Source organism: Erythrolamprus reginae, chromosome 1 (genome assembly GCF_031021105.1).
Source record: "Erythrolamprus reginae isolate rEryReg1 chromosome 1, rEryReg1.hap1, whole genome shotgun sequence".
NCBI classification, from domain to species: domain Eukaryota; kingdom Metazoa; phylum Chordata; class Lepidosauria; order Squamata; family Dipsadidae; genus Erythrolamprus; species Erythrolamprus reginae.
The window spans coordinates 220399046-220414876 of record NC_091950.1 but is presented as its reverse complement, the minus strand read 5'-3'; the positions used below and the strand labels follow the sequence as shown (position 1 = coordinate 220414876).

Genomic DNA, 15831 nt, shown 5'->3' with positions numbered 1-15831 from the left:
CCCTTGCAGAGCAGTGCCAAGGATTTTAACACATTTTAACACATTGCTCGGATCCAGGCGGACCTCGACTCCGATTGGATAACAGAGTTGACTGACAACGAGTCAGTTGAGGTGACTGGGGCCCATCCTTGTCCATCTGTCTGGGAAGAGTTTGATCTGGTGACACCTGATGAAGTGGACAAGGCCATTGGAGCTGGAGTTCCGCCACCTGCTTACTGGGTCTGGATGGGTGTCAACAGACTCAAACTCAACCCTGATAAGACGGAGTGGCTGTGGGTTTTGCCTCCCAAGGACAATTCCATCTGTCCGTCCATTACCCTGGACGGACTTGGGCGTCCTCCTCGATCCACAGCTTACATTAGAGAACCATCTTTCAGCTGTGGCGAGGGGGCATTTGCCCAGGTTCTCCTGGTGCACCAGTTGCGGCCCTATCTGGACCGGGACTCACTGCTCACAGTCACTCATGCCCTCATCACCTCGAGGTTCGACTACTGTAACGCTCTCTACATGGGGCTACCTTTGAAGAGTGTTTGGAAACTACAGATCATGCAGAATGCAGCTACGAGAGCAATCATGGGCGCCCCTAGGTATGCCCATGTTACACCAACTCTCCGCAGTCTGCATAGGTTGCTGATCAGTTTCCGGTCACAATTCGAAGTGTTGGTTATGACCTATAAAGCCCTTCATGGCATCGGACCAGAATATCTCCGAGCCCGCCTTCTGCCACACGAATCCCAGTGACCAGTTAGGTCCCACAGAGTTGGCCTTTTCCAGGTCCTGTCGACGAAACAGTCATCTGGCGGGACCCAGGGGAAGAGCCTTCTCTGTGGCGGCCCCGACCCTTTGGAGTCAGCTCCCCCCGGAGATTAGGATTGCCCCCACCCTCCTTGCCTTTCGCAAACTCCTTAAAACACATCTCTGTTGTCAGGCATGGGAAATTGATTCCCCTGGACCCTTCCATTTAATGTATGGTTTGTGTGAGATGTAAGATTGCTTTTATATTCAGGGTTTTAAATTCTTTAAACTATTGGATTTGTACTGTTTTTATTGTTGTGAGCCGACCCGAGTCTTTGGAGAGGGGTGGCATACAAGTCTAATAAATAGATAGATAGGTAGGTAGGTAAGTAGGTAGGTAGGTAGATAGATAAATAAAAAAATAAAAAAATAAAAAATAAAAAATAAAAAAATATCAGAGCGAGCGAGCTATGATCTCTAGCTCCCTCTTATGACAATCTGCAACACAATCAACCAATCAGAAATAGCATACAGTTAAAAGTACATACATTAACACAGTTAAACTTACAGACATACATTAACACAGTTAAACTTACAGACATACATTGTTGGTTTATATATTGCCAACCTAACTGATTGGACAGAGTCCTAACAATCCTGTATGTTGGTTCCACCCCAGGATAGGGAATGGGGCATCTGCATGCAAATGAGGTGCTTAGAAACAGAGCTATCTTTCAGGGCAATCCTGATGCGGCATTTCTGCTTTCTTCAGCTTGGACGCAACTGCGGCACCTGAGCAGTCATGATCCTCCCTCCCCATTCAGCCAGCCAGCCTCATTGACCTACTCCCTGGCTGGCACAAAATCTCACCGCTTTTGTTCTCGTCTTCTCCCTTGGTGCAGCGAGCAGTTGAAGACTTCATTTCTGCCCTCAAACAATAAGGCCGATGCACACAAGAGAGCGGCATGCCCAGATCACAGACTGTTGGTTTCTCTGCCCAGCCAATTCTGATTCCACGACAGCCTGGAATGAAGCTTTGAACTTGAGCACCATGAGGCCAGGTGTTCATGCCCACATCCAGCCTGCTGGAGCTCGCTACACTGGGTGAGAAATGTGAGACTCTACTGTCCCACAGAGCCTGTTGCTGCTTTAGTGGGGAAGATGAGGACGAGGAGAGTGGCGAGGCTTTGTGTCAGCAGGCTGGGTAGTTAGACAGTAGGTCAGGCAAGGTTGGCTGGCTGGGAAGAGGGGGATCATGGCTAGTCAGGTGGCTACAACCACTAGCTGCTTGGGTACTCCAGCTCCATCCCAACTGAAGAAAGCTGAAACGCAGCAGCACGATTGTCCTCAAAGATCAATACATTTCACCATTTGCATGCAGGTGGGGACCGTGGGGACAAAAGGGTTTCATTCTTCCCCTGGTGCAACAAATTCCAACATGTTGGACATGGATGTGAGGGGCCTGGCCCCATGGTGCCTCCTCGCTCAGTTGAAGGCTTTATTCCTGCACTCAAACATTAAGGACGGGGCACACGAAATGTGCATCCCGGCCGTGCACAGCACTGGTTCTTGCACAGGCCTTAGATCCAACCTATGGGGCTGCCCTCGAGCCATCGAAGGACCACCCAACTGATTTGGGCTTATTTTGCAGCCATACTTTGGACATATTGCAGTCATTGAATCAACCAAAAGCTGTGGGGCCATCTGTCAGACAGCTAAACCTTGGCCAATACTGGATAATGCAACAGGACAACAATCTCAAGCACACCAGCAAATCTATAACAGAACAGCTAAAAATGAAAAGAACCAAGGTGTTGCTATGACCCAGTCAAAGTCCAGACCTCAATTTGTTTGAAATGCTGTGGTGGAACCTCAAGAGAGTTGTGGATAAACAAATGAACTGAAACAAGGTTGTAAAGAAGAGTGGACCAAAATTCCTCTACAACAATGTAAGAGACATACAGTCATACAAAAAATAATTACTTGACGTTATTGCTGCTAAAGATTGTTCTGCAAGCTACTGAATCATAAGGTTTGCTTAGTTTTTCACACATGACTTCTCCATTTTAGCTTTCTTTTTGTAAAATAAAGATTTTATTTTAAGTTTAATATATCATGTGTTGATGTTCATCTAACGTTGCATTTACATACTTTTAAAACTGCTAAGGAACAGATGATTTTTTTTTATAATAATACATAAAACCATAGAATTCTTTTTCACATGACTGTGCTTTATAAATACTTTATTCCTATTCAAGCCCAGCTCATTGTTAGCTAACATTTTTGAAGTTATTTATTCATTTATTTATTTATTTGTTTGTTTATTTGTTTGTTTGGATTTATATGCCGCCCCCTCCGAAAACTTTGAGTGTCTTACAACATATAAAAACAACAGAATACAATAGTAAAATCCAATTGATTAAAATTAAACAAACAATCTAAAATCCCCAGTTATGTTTTTAAAAAGTGCAGTTATGCTCTTTTATCATCTGGATATTGGTAAAACTGCTGATGTTGTAGTTATTTGTTGAAATAAGAATATTGATTAGGGAATAAATGTTTTAATTAGTTAGCTTGTTAGAATTTATTTTGGGTTCACAGTTAGAGACCAGCTTTGACTAATATGCCAACTACATACTCTTTGGACCAGAAGGCTGGGAGGACAATTCACTACGTGGGGCTGTCTTTGAAAATGACACAGAAGCTGCAGCTGGTCCAGAATAAAGTTATTTTTCTGCTAACTGGTGGTAAAAGATTAGCACTGGTTACTGATTTTTCAGGTCCAATTCAAAATTTTGGTGATGAACTTGTAGATCTTATGAAATTGTAACATTCAGCAAATTTCAATCAATCAATCTTCCTTATCTGCTCTTCTTGGGAAGTGATGCTGAAGATGTGCACATATGTTTTACTATATTCTTATAAACTGCCCAAAACATATGCATATAGGCAGTGTGCAAAGGTTTATAAAAACAAACATCATGATAGAGAGATTTACACCAATATTCTGGATTTTGCAAGTAATACAAATATTAACATAAACTAAACTTTTTGACTAAAGATAGTCTTTGACTTTTAATCACAATTGTGAACAGATTTCTGTCGTAAGTTGTTGCAATCATAAATTGATTTACACATTACAGGACCCAATTTTTGCTGCAGTGGTAAGTTGACTCATACAGTTGTACGGGAAAATCTAATTTAACTGATGCTAGGCTTTGCTGTTGTTTGGCAGAAAAATTGCAAGTTGTGATCATATGATAATGTGACACTTCAACTGGTCATAAATTGGGGTTGACTGCCAAGTGCCTAAATTGCAAACATGTAACTATTGCAGTGGAATAATAGTAGTAAAGTCTAATTCAGGTCATAACTGACTTTTTTGAAGGCTGTTGTTAAATTGAATCATTGTTTAGCCAACATTTGTTAAATCAAAGACAACTTATAATCGCTGAAAAAAAATTCAAAAATCAAAATACTGACTGGGCTTAAATGTTTTAAGAATGATTTCTTAGACCTGTGATGATGAATCTATGGCACATGTGCTCAGGTGACATGCAGAGCCCCCTCTGCAGGCATGCATGCTGTTGTCCAGCTCAGCTCCACTGCAGATGGGTGTGCACTTCCTGCTGGCCAGCTAATTTTTGGATATCTGCCATGCACGCATGGAGGGCGAGATGCATGCAGGAGAAGCATGGGGTAGAGTCACATGTGCATTTGCCAGGGCGGGGCACACACGGGGGGTACTGAATTATGGTGCCAGCATCACTGCCTTAGACAGAGAAGAACCGTTGAACTTACCTTAACGGTCTTCTTGATGCACTGCGAGGAGAGTCCAACATGGGTTATACTCTAGCCTGATTGGCTAGGGACTGAGTTAATTATAATAATTATAGCTAGCTCCACCCCATCGCTACCCCACCAGCTCAGTCAATAAAAACGAAGGAGTAGTGTCAACAAACTACAACTTTATTAACTCAATAATAGAAACATAGACTGAGCCCCTGGGCCCATAGGCCGGGTTGGGTTTGGACTCTCTTCGCAGTGCATTGAGAAGACCATTCAGGTAAGTTCAACAGTTCTTCTCCAATGCACTGCTGCGGAGAGTCCAACATGGGATATACCCAAGTTCATGATGATAGGGTGGGCAAAGGCTGGACCAGGGGCACATGTGATTCGCACACCCTCTGCAGCACTCTTCGGCCAAAGGCCGCTTCTGTGGAACCGAAGGAATCCAGTTGGTAATGTCGTATAAAGGTATCTGGAGTAGTCCACGTGGCCGCTCTGCAAATGTCCTCTAGAGGAGCCTGTGATGACCACGCTGCTGACGTTGCCGCGCTCCTCGTAGAATGAGCGGTAATGTTCTCTGGTACCTGTAAGGACTGCACTTCATAAGAAGTTACGATGCAAGCTCGGACCCAATGGCTAATTGTCACGGGTGACACTTTAGAGCCCATAGACGAAGGACTAAATGAGACAAACAGGGCCTCTGTCTTACGGTGCGAAGCTGTCCTTCGGATGTATATCTTCAGCGCACGCCGGACATCAAGCTTATGCCAGTGCAAGTCTGAAGGGTGTGTACCATGTGTGCAAAAATCCAGTAAAATAAGTTCTTTCGCTCTATGAAAAAGCATGTTGACCTTAGCTAAGAAAGTTGGATCAAGACGTAGTACCACCCTGTTCGGGTGAAAGAAGCACAGATCTGGCCTGACTGAGAGGGCTGCTAGTTCTGATATCCTCCTGGCCAATGTTATGGCCACCAGAAAAGCTGTTTTCCATGATAACAGTCTTAAGGGAACATGTATTAACGGTTTGAATGGTGGTGCAGACAGCGCCCGTAGAACTGATGGAAGATCCCACGTTGGGAATCTGTGTCCACAGGAGGCCGCAAATTGAAAACTCCCTTCAAAAAATCCCTAATCCATGGATGGTAGGACATTGACTTCCAGGTATCCAACTTCAGAATGGTGGAAATAACCACCACCTGTCAACGTAACGTAACCCTTGTCAAGTCCAGACTGTAGAAATTGTAACAGTGTTCCTACTGATGAGACTTGCAGATCTACGTGTATGCTGGCGCAAAATTGGCAGAAAGCCGCCCAAGTGGCTTGGTAGATTCGCATAGTTGATGGCCTATGTGCCGCCTGAATGGTTGAAACTATATTGTCCGGTAATGATGCTTGCCTCATTCAGTCCCCCTCAACTGCCAGACGGTTAGTTTCCACCATTGAGGATCCAGGTAGAATACTGACTCCTGGCTGAGGGAGATTTGGTGACTCAGGAGGCGCCATGGTGGTGAAATCGCTAGGTCCATGAGGTCGGCGAACCATGGCCGACGAGGCCAATATGGAGCGACAAAGAGCACCTCTGCCTGTTCCCAAATGAGTTTGGCAATAACCCTGGGAATGAGGGATATTGGTGGGAAAACATATAGGAGACCTGGTGGCCACGGTGACCTCAGAGCATTGACTCCCTCCGCTCCCTGTGAGGGGAAGCGGGAATAGAAGCGAGGCAGTTGCGTATTTTGTGGGGTGGCAAACATGTCCACCAGTGGCATACCATATCTGTTGACAATGATCTGGAAGGTCTCCATACCCAGCCGCCATTCTGCTGGATGAATGGTCGATCTGCTGAGCCAGTCCGCCTGCACATTGTCCACTCCAGAGATGTGCTCGTCTTGTAGGGAGAGGAGGTTCCTCTCTGCCCAGTTCATCAGCGCCTCTGCCTGTTTCATCAGTTTGTTCGATCTCGTCCCACCTTGATGGTTTATGTGGGATCGAGTAGCCACATTGTCCGTGAGGATCAACACGTGTCTGCCCTGGCACTGTGACTGAAAAGCTTGTAGGGCTAGGAACACGGCTCTTAATTCCAGAAAATTTATATTTACCTCTGCCAAGTCCTGATGCAATCATAGTCCTTGGGCCACTTGTATCTCGACGTGTGCCCCCCAACCTGTAAGGCTCGCATCTGTGGTGATGACAATTTCCTTCTAATTCAGGAAGAGGGTACCTTGAAGGAGTGCCGCTGATTGCCACCAGAGAAGAGAAAGCTTGACCTTCCTGGTTAAGCTCACCAAACGAGTGGAGTGACTGACCTGGCTCTGCTGGAAGGGCAGCAAGAAACATTGAAGAGGCCTGGTGTGCAGGCGGGCCCACGGGACTATGTCGATACACGAGACGAATGTCCCTAACACCTGAGACAGGAAAGCCAGGGACACTGTCCTCTTGCGATGGCGCAGGGCGACCATAGCTCGGATTTTCTGTGTGCGATCCCCTGACAGGTATACCTTGCCTGCCCGAGTGTCTGTTGTCATGCCTAAATGTGGTAGACACGTAGTGGGTGACAAATGGCTTTTGGGCAGGTTTATTGTAAATCCGTGATATTGTAATGTCTGGATGGTCAGGTGGAGATCCTCCTGTGCCTATTTGGGGTCATTCGAGAGGATGATAATATCATCCAGATACGCCAAAAGGCGAATCGAACGGGCTCTGAGGGACGCAGTTAGAATGTCCAATAATTTCATAAACATTCTGGGTGCAGATGAGAGGCCGAATGGCATCGCCTGGTATTGAAAATGTTGGTTGTTGAAGCAGAACCTGAGGTACATCCGGTGTTCTGGATGTACTGGAACATGGAGGTACGCCTCCTTCAGGTCTATTGAAGTCAGCCAATTGCCACGTCTTATTGCTGCGAGAATGGTGCGTAGGGATTGCATCTTGAATCTCAGGTACCTCACGTAGAGATTTAGTTGTTTTAGATTGAGAATTAATCTGCACCCCCTGAGGCTTTGGGTACGACAGAGACTATGGAATAATACCCTAGACCTCTTTGTTCCTGTGGAACCAGTTCTATGACTCCAATTTCGAGCAAGTGGCTCACCTTGTGTAACAGGAGTGCCCTCTTCTGAGGGCAGCGACACTCTGGGCATGGGAGGAATCGCTGTGGGGGAACGCTGAGAAAATTGATCTGTAGACATTGGGCTACCACGGCAAGTGCCCATGTGTCGCTTGTGATGTCTTCCCAGGTGTCAAAGAAGGACTGGAGTCGTCCTCCGATAGGGATGTCCCCCATCAAGTCACTTCTGTCCTCTAAACCCTTTCTGGTTATTGAACTTGAAGGGCTTTCTGGACTTCTGGTACTGCCTGCCTCTGTTGCTGAATCCTCCTCTGAAATTTCCTTGATTGTATCCCCCTTGATTATAAGACCTTGGAAACTGGGGGTTTGCCAAGGTAGGGTCCTGGAGAAAGGGCTGTCTGCGGAAGGGTGTCTGGCGCCTCTCTGAACACCTGGCAGATCTCGGTAGCACCTTCCGTTTATCCTTGTCTTCCATAAGGACCTTATCTAAAGAGTCTCCAAACAATTGGCTTCCCTTGAAGGGGGTGGAAGCCAGACGCCATTTTGACTTGGCATCCGCCTGCCAAGACCGCAACCAAAGCATGCGTCTGGAAGCTAAGGTCGTGGCCATCGCCCTGGAAGCAAATTTTGCCACGTTAAGTGTGGCATCCGTGGAAAATTCAGATGCAAGTATCAGCTTACTCAAGTCCTGCCTTAGGTGTCCGTCCTCCGGTCCTACCTTGGCCTGCATATCCTCAAGCCAGAGTATACAGGCCCTATTTGGAAAGGATGCGGTCTCTGATGTGCTCCCACTGCCATACCCTGTGAGTAAGCGCTGGTTAACATATCTTGCAGTGCAGGAGGCATGGTTTGCCAGACCTCATTGGAGCGTAACCCTGCTGCAGGTGGTGTAAACGGGGCAGAGGGATACTAGGTTCATGTTGGTACCATGCTTGGGCCGAGGTAGTCAGCATCTCTGTGCCCACAGGGTTTCTTTCTGTCCTCTTCTCAGCGCTCAGGTAAGGTGCTGCCTGGCGGTCTGGGGACAGGTCCATGCTATATGCAGATGCCACCGATCCCGTATTCGCTCTTGGGGAGCTAGCGGGGAACCACAAAGGAAAGGCCTGGTATGTTGGGGCCGGTGGTTGAATGGTGGGAGGTGGATGTAGCGAGGCCTGCTTCTGAGCGGGCATCTAGCTGTGCCTCTAAAGCTTTTATTTTCCTCTCAGCTTCTTTGAGGCTAGAGGAGGAGGACTTGTCCTTGTCCTTGGAAGGATGTCCCTTGTCCTTGGGCTTAGGGGCCTCCTCCCTGGAACTCCCGCTCTCCAAGGGGACATGGGCCTCAGATGAAGGGTCAGCCATTGCTTTGAGGTACTCACAGATATACTATGTGAACGCATATGAGAACTGTGGTCTCCTCAGCTATCGAAGAAATCTCTGCAGATCAGGTTATGTACCAAGAGGTTCAAAGAACTCACTCAAAATGGCCCCTTTCTGCTGGGAGGTGGGCGAGTCCCAACTTTCCAGACCACCAAATGGCGAGATCAGGTCTGTAATTGTGTAATAGCGAGCTCTCATTGGCTTGGTGCCCATTTGGTTGCTCAAAACTCCTAAATGGCGGGCGCGGCTTTTTTTTCCCCAAAATGGCAGGTTCGACTATTTTGGCGCCCAAAATGGCAGGCGCAACTATTTTAGCACCCAAAAGGGCGGGCCCGATTGCTCCTTTGTCCAGGTAGCCCTGTTTAGTGCTTCTCTGAGGGCTATTGTGGGCGCTTGCGCTACCCAGCGCTCATCAGCTGATATGCGGCCGTTTCACCGCTCGGATCGCCCCTTTTTAATGCCGCGGAAAGTGCTCCTGTCAGCTGGGAAGCGGCTTGGCTCCTCCTTGCCGACGACGGCGTTCATCGCGTCTCCCTTCGGCTCTGCAGCGCAAGCCAGGTGATTGGGATGCCCAACCTCTCCCCGCTGTCGGTTCCTTCGGAAGGAAGCGCGAGGTAGGGGGGGCGGACACAAGCCCCCCTGTGCCTCACCTTAAGGTATAGCCACGGAGGCTGGGGACCTTAGAGGGTGGGTAATTACCTTCCAACCACTAGGCCGCCCAGGGTATAGCCGCGGAGGCCAGGGATCCGCCTAGGGACAGGTAGATTACCTCTGTGCAATGCTCACGGAGAGCAGGAGCCCTGAGGAGGTATAGGTGATGCAGGCAATACCCACGGAGGGCAGGGGCCTGTTCTCCTGTCTTCCTGTTCAGGATCTGTAAAGAGAGAAAAGAAAGAAAAAGGAAAAACATCATTTATTACAATTATTACTCATATACATGATCAAGCAAAACAACTCAAGTCCCTACACTACGACTGAGTTTTTAAGACTGAGCTGGTGGGGTAGCGATGGGTGGAGCTAGCTATAATTATTATAATTAACTCAGTCCCTAGCCAATCAGGCTAGAGTATAACCCATGTTGGTCTCTCCACAGCAGTGCATTGGAGAAAGCCAGTTTGGTTAGTGGTTAAGATTGAGTTCTAATTTCACTTGATTGCTGGCTGGATGACTTTGAATCTTTCTCAACCCATTACATCAGGCTCAGGTGACAATGATTGTCAATTCCTGTCTCCACCAATGGATCAACATTCATTTGATCCAAAAAAAGTATATCCCGCACTTGCAAAAAAACTGAGAAGAAACAAAAATGATTCTTAAACAGTTTTCAAAAGTGAGCTTCAATTCATGAAGCAGCAACAAAAAAATGTCAATGCAATTTTTGAACACAGGTTAAACCCTTCACTTTATATTCTGTATTTAGTTTTCCTAGAATGCTTAGCAGAAGAATCTGCAGCATTTATGACCTTCCTCCCCCAGGGAACTCCAGCACAATTATGTGAAAGAGCTGGGCTGTCAATATTCTAAGATTTCTTTTTGACATATTACCTGTTGTGAACTGTGGCTTACACGGTGTCTCTTGTGTAGATAATGGAAAATTGGCAGAAGCAGGTGATGACTGAGCTCGAGAAAGTGGTCGATGTCCACTAAAGGATACTGGAATGCCAGCAGCTTCCATAGATGCCTGGTAGTTTCTGAGCTGATGAATGCGCTGCTGTTCCAGTAAAAAAGTTTGCTATAAGGGAGCATAAAATATGTCATTATTTGAAGGCTTGTTTTACAAATCTCTTATTTTTTCTTTGCGAACAATTACTTCATAATAGTCTACTAGCTATTTGCTTTATTTGCTAATATATCTCTATATATAAAAGTACTATTGGTATATATTTTAAAGCCATATAATAATAATACTAATAATAATACTAATAATAATACTAATAATAATAATAATAATAATAATAATAATAATAATAATAATTTATTAGATTTGTATGCCGCCCCTCTCTGAGGACTTGGAGCTGCTCACAATAGCATAATACAATACAACACAAATCCAATATTAAGAAAACTAAATTAAAAACCCATTATTACTAAAAACAATGAATTCTACACAATCACACCACTCTCAAATGCTAAAGTCAGAAGGGTGGGAGAGAGAAAATTAATCCCCCCATGCCTGGCAGCATAAATGGGCCTTCAACATCTTGCGGAAGGCAAGGAGGGTGGGGGCAATTCAAATCTCTGCGGGGAGTTGATTCCAGAGGGCCAGAGCCACCACAGAGAAGGCTCTTCCCCTAGGTCCTGCCAGCTGACATTGTTTAGTTAATGGGACCCGCAGAAGACCAACTCTGTGGGACCTAATTGGCTGCTGGGATTCGTGCGGCAGAAGGCGGTCCTGTAAGTATTCTGGTCCGATGCCATGTAGGGCTTTATAGGTCATTACCAACACTTTGAATTGTGACCGGAAACTAATCAGCAGCCAATGCAAGCCTCAGAGTGTTGACGAGACATGGGCATATCTAGGAAGGCCCATGATTGCTCATGCAGCCGCATTCTGCATGATCTGAAGTTTCTGAACACTTTTCAGAGGTAGCCTCATGTAGAGAGCATTGTATTAGTCGAACCTCAAGGTCATGAGGACATGAGTGACTGTGAGCAGAGACTCCCTGTCCAAAGAGGGCTACAACTGGTGCACCAGGTATAATGTTTTGAGAGAGCCAGTTAATATATGTCTAAGGCAGGCATCCTCAAACTATGACCAATGGGATGACTATGGCCCGCTGAAGCCATTATTTATTTATTGTTAGAGTTGAAAGGGACCATGAAGGCCATCAAGTTCAACCCCCTGCCCAAGCAGGAACCCTATAGCACACCAGTCAAGTGGCAGTTCAATCTTCTCTTAAAAATGTCCAGAGTGTTGGAGTTCACAACGTCCGCTGGTAGGTTGTTCCATTGGTTGATCGCTCTGACCGTCAGGAAGTTCCTCCTTATCTCCGTGTTGAATCTCTCCTTGGTCAGCTTCCAGCCGTTGTTCCTTGTCCGGCCCTCTGGTGCCCTGGAGAATAAAGTGATCCCCTCCTCTCTGTGACATCCCCTCGTATACTTGTAGACTGCTATCATGTCCGCTCTGGCCCTCCTTTTCTCTAGGCTATCCATGCCCAGTTCCCTCAGTCTCTCTTCGCAAGTCTTGGTTTCCAGTCCCTTAATCATCTTGGTAGCTCTTTTTTGTACCTTCTCCAGAGTTTCAATGTCTCTTTTGAAGTGTGGTGACCAAAATTGAATACAGTACTCCAGGTGTGGTCGGACCAGGGCGTAGTAGAGTGATATTAAGACTTCCCTGGTCTTGGAGTGTATTCCCCTGTTGATGCAGCTTAGGATTGTGTTGGCTTTTTTAGCTGCTGCTGCACATTGTTGGCTCATGTTTAGTTGAGTATCCACCAAGACTCCGAGGTCTATTTCGCAGTCGCTACTGCTAAGAGGGGTTTCTCTGAGGTTGTATGTGTGTCCAGGGTTTTTTCTGCCTAGGTGAAGGACTTTGCTCTTGTCGACGTTAATTAATCCGGCCCCCTGGCACTAAATGCAACTCTTGGAAATGATACTTAATTAGGCAACAGGTGCAGCCTCTCCCATTGGGACCCTTCGGCTTTCTCCCCATTAGAACAACAGTGGCAAATCTTTGACCTCTTTCCTTGGCTGGTGAAAGGTACAGCCCTTCACTTGCAAAGAAAGCTTGGCAGCTGTTATTTATTTATTTATTTATTTATTTATTTATTTATTTATTTGTATGCCGCCCCTCTAACAACAACAGTAATAAAACAACATATAACAAATCTAATATTTAAAATAACTAAAACCCCTTATTAAAAACCAAACATACACACAAATATACCATGCATAAATTGTATAGGCCTGGGGGGAATGAATATCTCAATTCCCCCATGCCTGACAATAGAGGTGGGTTTTGAGGAGCTTACAAAAGGCAAGGAGGGTGGGGGCAATTCTGATCTCTGGGGGGAGCTGATTCCAGAGGGTCATTGTTTAGTCAACGGGACCCTGAGAAGGCCAACTCTGTGGGACCTAACTGGTCGGTGGGATTCGTGCAGCAGAAGGCGGTCCCGTAGATATTCTGGTCCAATGCCATGAAGGGCTTTATAGGTCATAACCAACACTTTGAATTGTGACCGGAAACTGATAAGCAACCAATGCAGACTGCGGAATGTTGGTGTGACATGGTCATACCCAGGGAAGCCCATAATTGCTCTTGCAGCTGCATTCTGCATGATCTGAAGTTTCCGAACACTCTTCAAAGGTAGCCCCATGTAGAGAGCATTACTGTAGTCGAGCCTCGAGGTGATGAGGGCATGAGTGACTGTGAGCAGTGACTCCCGGTCCAAATCCCAAATCTATGCAGGAGCAACCAGTGATTTCTTCACAGGCCCTGTCTCTGGAAGTGTCCCCATGCACAGCTCCTCAGGAGCACAGACATTTGACCGGAAGTGAGGACCCCTTTGCCTGCTAGATCCTTGCGAGGCCTCAATCAGACAATTCCGAGGACTTTGAACCGGAGGAAGCTCCTGCTGGCATTCATTGGAAGGTACTCTGATAGCGACCAACGCAACTTACCTGAGGGGATTTAAGCCTTTATATCTCAGGTTATATCCAAGAGCATAGTTGCAAGTGTCAGACAGCAATGTTCTGCATTCATAGTGTCAGAATTGTTGTCTTATCAATCCAAGTGCTCTACTGCGGCTAGCCTCACTCCTACTCGAGGTGCTGCATCTCTCTCCAGGAATGAGGAGAATCTTGTCACAGTAGAAGAGATATTAAGGAACCCCAATCTATCTGATGATAAAGGGGTTCCCCCTGAAATTTACTGGTTTATTCCCCCCTGGACTATTCACCCCTTCTTCATAAGGCAAAGGCCTACCTATCGGAAGATGAATCTCCTCCTGACCATGCATCCTTTTCTCAGGATCACGGTCAGGCATTATTCTCTGAACCTGTGGCTGAACAGCTGTACATTCCAGCCATTTTGGTTGTTGTCCAAAAGCAATGCTCTAACTCAGTTTCTGTTTAAGCTCTCAGTGGCAATGATAAAATATTTTATGCCATGACAGGTGGCAGCCCTACTTCAGGCAGCAGTCCTTTCAGTATTCTCAGAAGGACCCTTCCCAGGGATATTAGTACCCGCAGTTCGGACGGCAGGATAGGGCCTCCTTTCATAATAGATCAGTCCTTCCTGCAAATGGCCATTTTGTAGTTCCAGCTCCTGCCAGTTCCGTAAGCAGAAATGACTCAGCAGCCTCCCCCCCTAATAGGGGGAAGGTTGCACCTTTTTGTAGATCAAATGGCTGTTAATGACCACCAACAATTAGGTGTTGAACACTATCCTGATTCGGCCTACTCTTGGAGTTTCTCTCCCTCCCCCAGAATCGCTTCGTACAATGCCCTGTCTCTAGCAGCAGCACCAAATGAGGTCTCATGGAACAAGCCATAAAAGACCTCTTGGACATTAAAACCATAGAGGTCGTTAAGAGGACCAGTGGAGACAGGGATTTTACTGAATCCTATTCACTGTACCGAACTGTATAGAATCCTCAACACACATCTGGTCTATAAGAGGTTCAAGATCAGTTCCCTAGCATCCACCCACTAGGGAATTTGGCACGGGGAATTCTTGTCATAGATAGCCTTCTCAGAGGCATACCTCCACATCCCAATCCTGCCAGAACATCGCAAATTTATGAAGTTCAGTTATGCAGGCAGACACCTGCAATATCGAGCTCTCCCCTTCAAGCTCGCCTTGGCCCCAAGGTGTTTCACCAAGGTCCTGGCCATCATTGCAGCTCATCTGAGACATGTCCTAGTGAGACTGCAATGCTACCTGGACAACATCTTAGTCCAGGCTCCCTTTCTCATCAGGGCACAAGGGGATCTCAAATTGACCATCCAAACCCTGCAAGATCACAGATTTCTTGTAAACTTCCAAAAGAACCATTTGGGCCTATCCACCAGGCTGACTCACCTAGGGGCCATTATGGACACCACCTTGGATCAAGCATTCCTGTCTCAAGACAGATGGGACAGCATCAGAAACCTAGTGAGACATATTCTGCAGCATCCCAGGGTTCCCTCTTGGGAAAAATGGTGTTCTGCATACAGATAGTGCCCTGGGCTTGTTTCCACATGAGAAGACTCCAGTGGTTCTTGCTGCCATACCAGCGGGCAAAGAGCTCGTTCCTGCTGCCAGGTCAGGATCCCTCAGGTCAGGAGGTTGCTCCACTGGTGGATCTCCCTAGCTGTCATCAAGGAGAACTTTCAGTACTCTCAGAAGGACCCTTCCCATGGATATCAGTACACGCAGTTCAGACAGCAGGATAGGGCCTCCTTTCGTAATAGATCATGGAACCGGACCGAGTGATTCTTGCATCTGATATAAGCCTCTTCGGCTGCGGGGGGTGGCTTACCTGGGCAGTCAAGTAGCCTAGGTACACTGGTCAGCACAAGACAGCAAACAGCATCAATTGGCTTGAGCTGTATCCACCTGGCCCTACTGCACTTTCAGAACCAATTGCAAGGGTGTCATATCTTTGTGTCCATCTCAACCTGTAGGGTGGGAGTTGATCCAAATGCCTCATGGTGGAATACCAGCTGATAGGCTGGTGTGTGGAACAGACTGTCCTCTCCCTGAGAGCGGAGCACATTGCTGGAACTCAAAATATACAGGCAGATCTAAGCTGGACAACGGTTTGACAACGCCAAGTGGCGTTTTCACTCCACTTTGTTTCAGAACATTTGTCACCAATTCAGGTCTCCCCAGATACATATATTCACCATGCACCTGAACAACCAACTACCTTGTTTCTTCTCAAGGTTTCCTACACA

At 46.6% G+C, this 15831-nt stretch overlaps 1 protein-coding gene across 6 annotated transcripts in view; it reads right to left on the bottom strand.

The window, feature by feature from the left end:
* LOC139156524 (histone deacetylase 4) overlaps positions 1-15831 on the bottom strand; it is an 815291-nt gene that overhangs the window by 338458 nt on the left and 461002 nt on the right. For all 6 annotated transcript variants that reach the window (XR_011557327.1, XM_070732257.1, XM_070732259.1 and 3 more), the window contains one exon: positions 10495-10681. Coding sequence is in view for 5 of the 6 variants with exons in the window: in XM_070732257.1 (XP_070588358.1) it covers positions 10495-10681 (187 nt within the window). In the remaining variant the exon portion in view is untranslated. The remainder of the gene's footprint in view (positions 1-10494; positions 10682-15831) is intronic.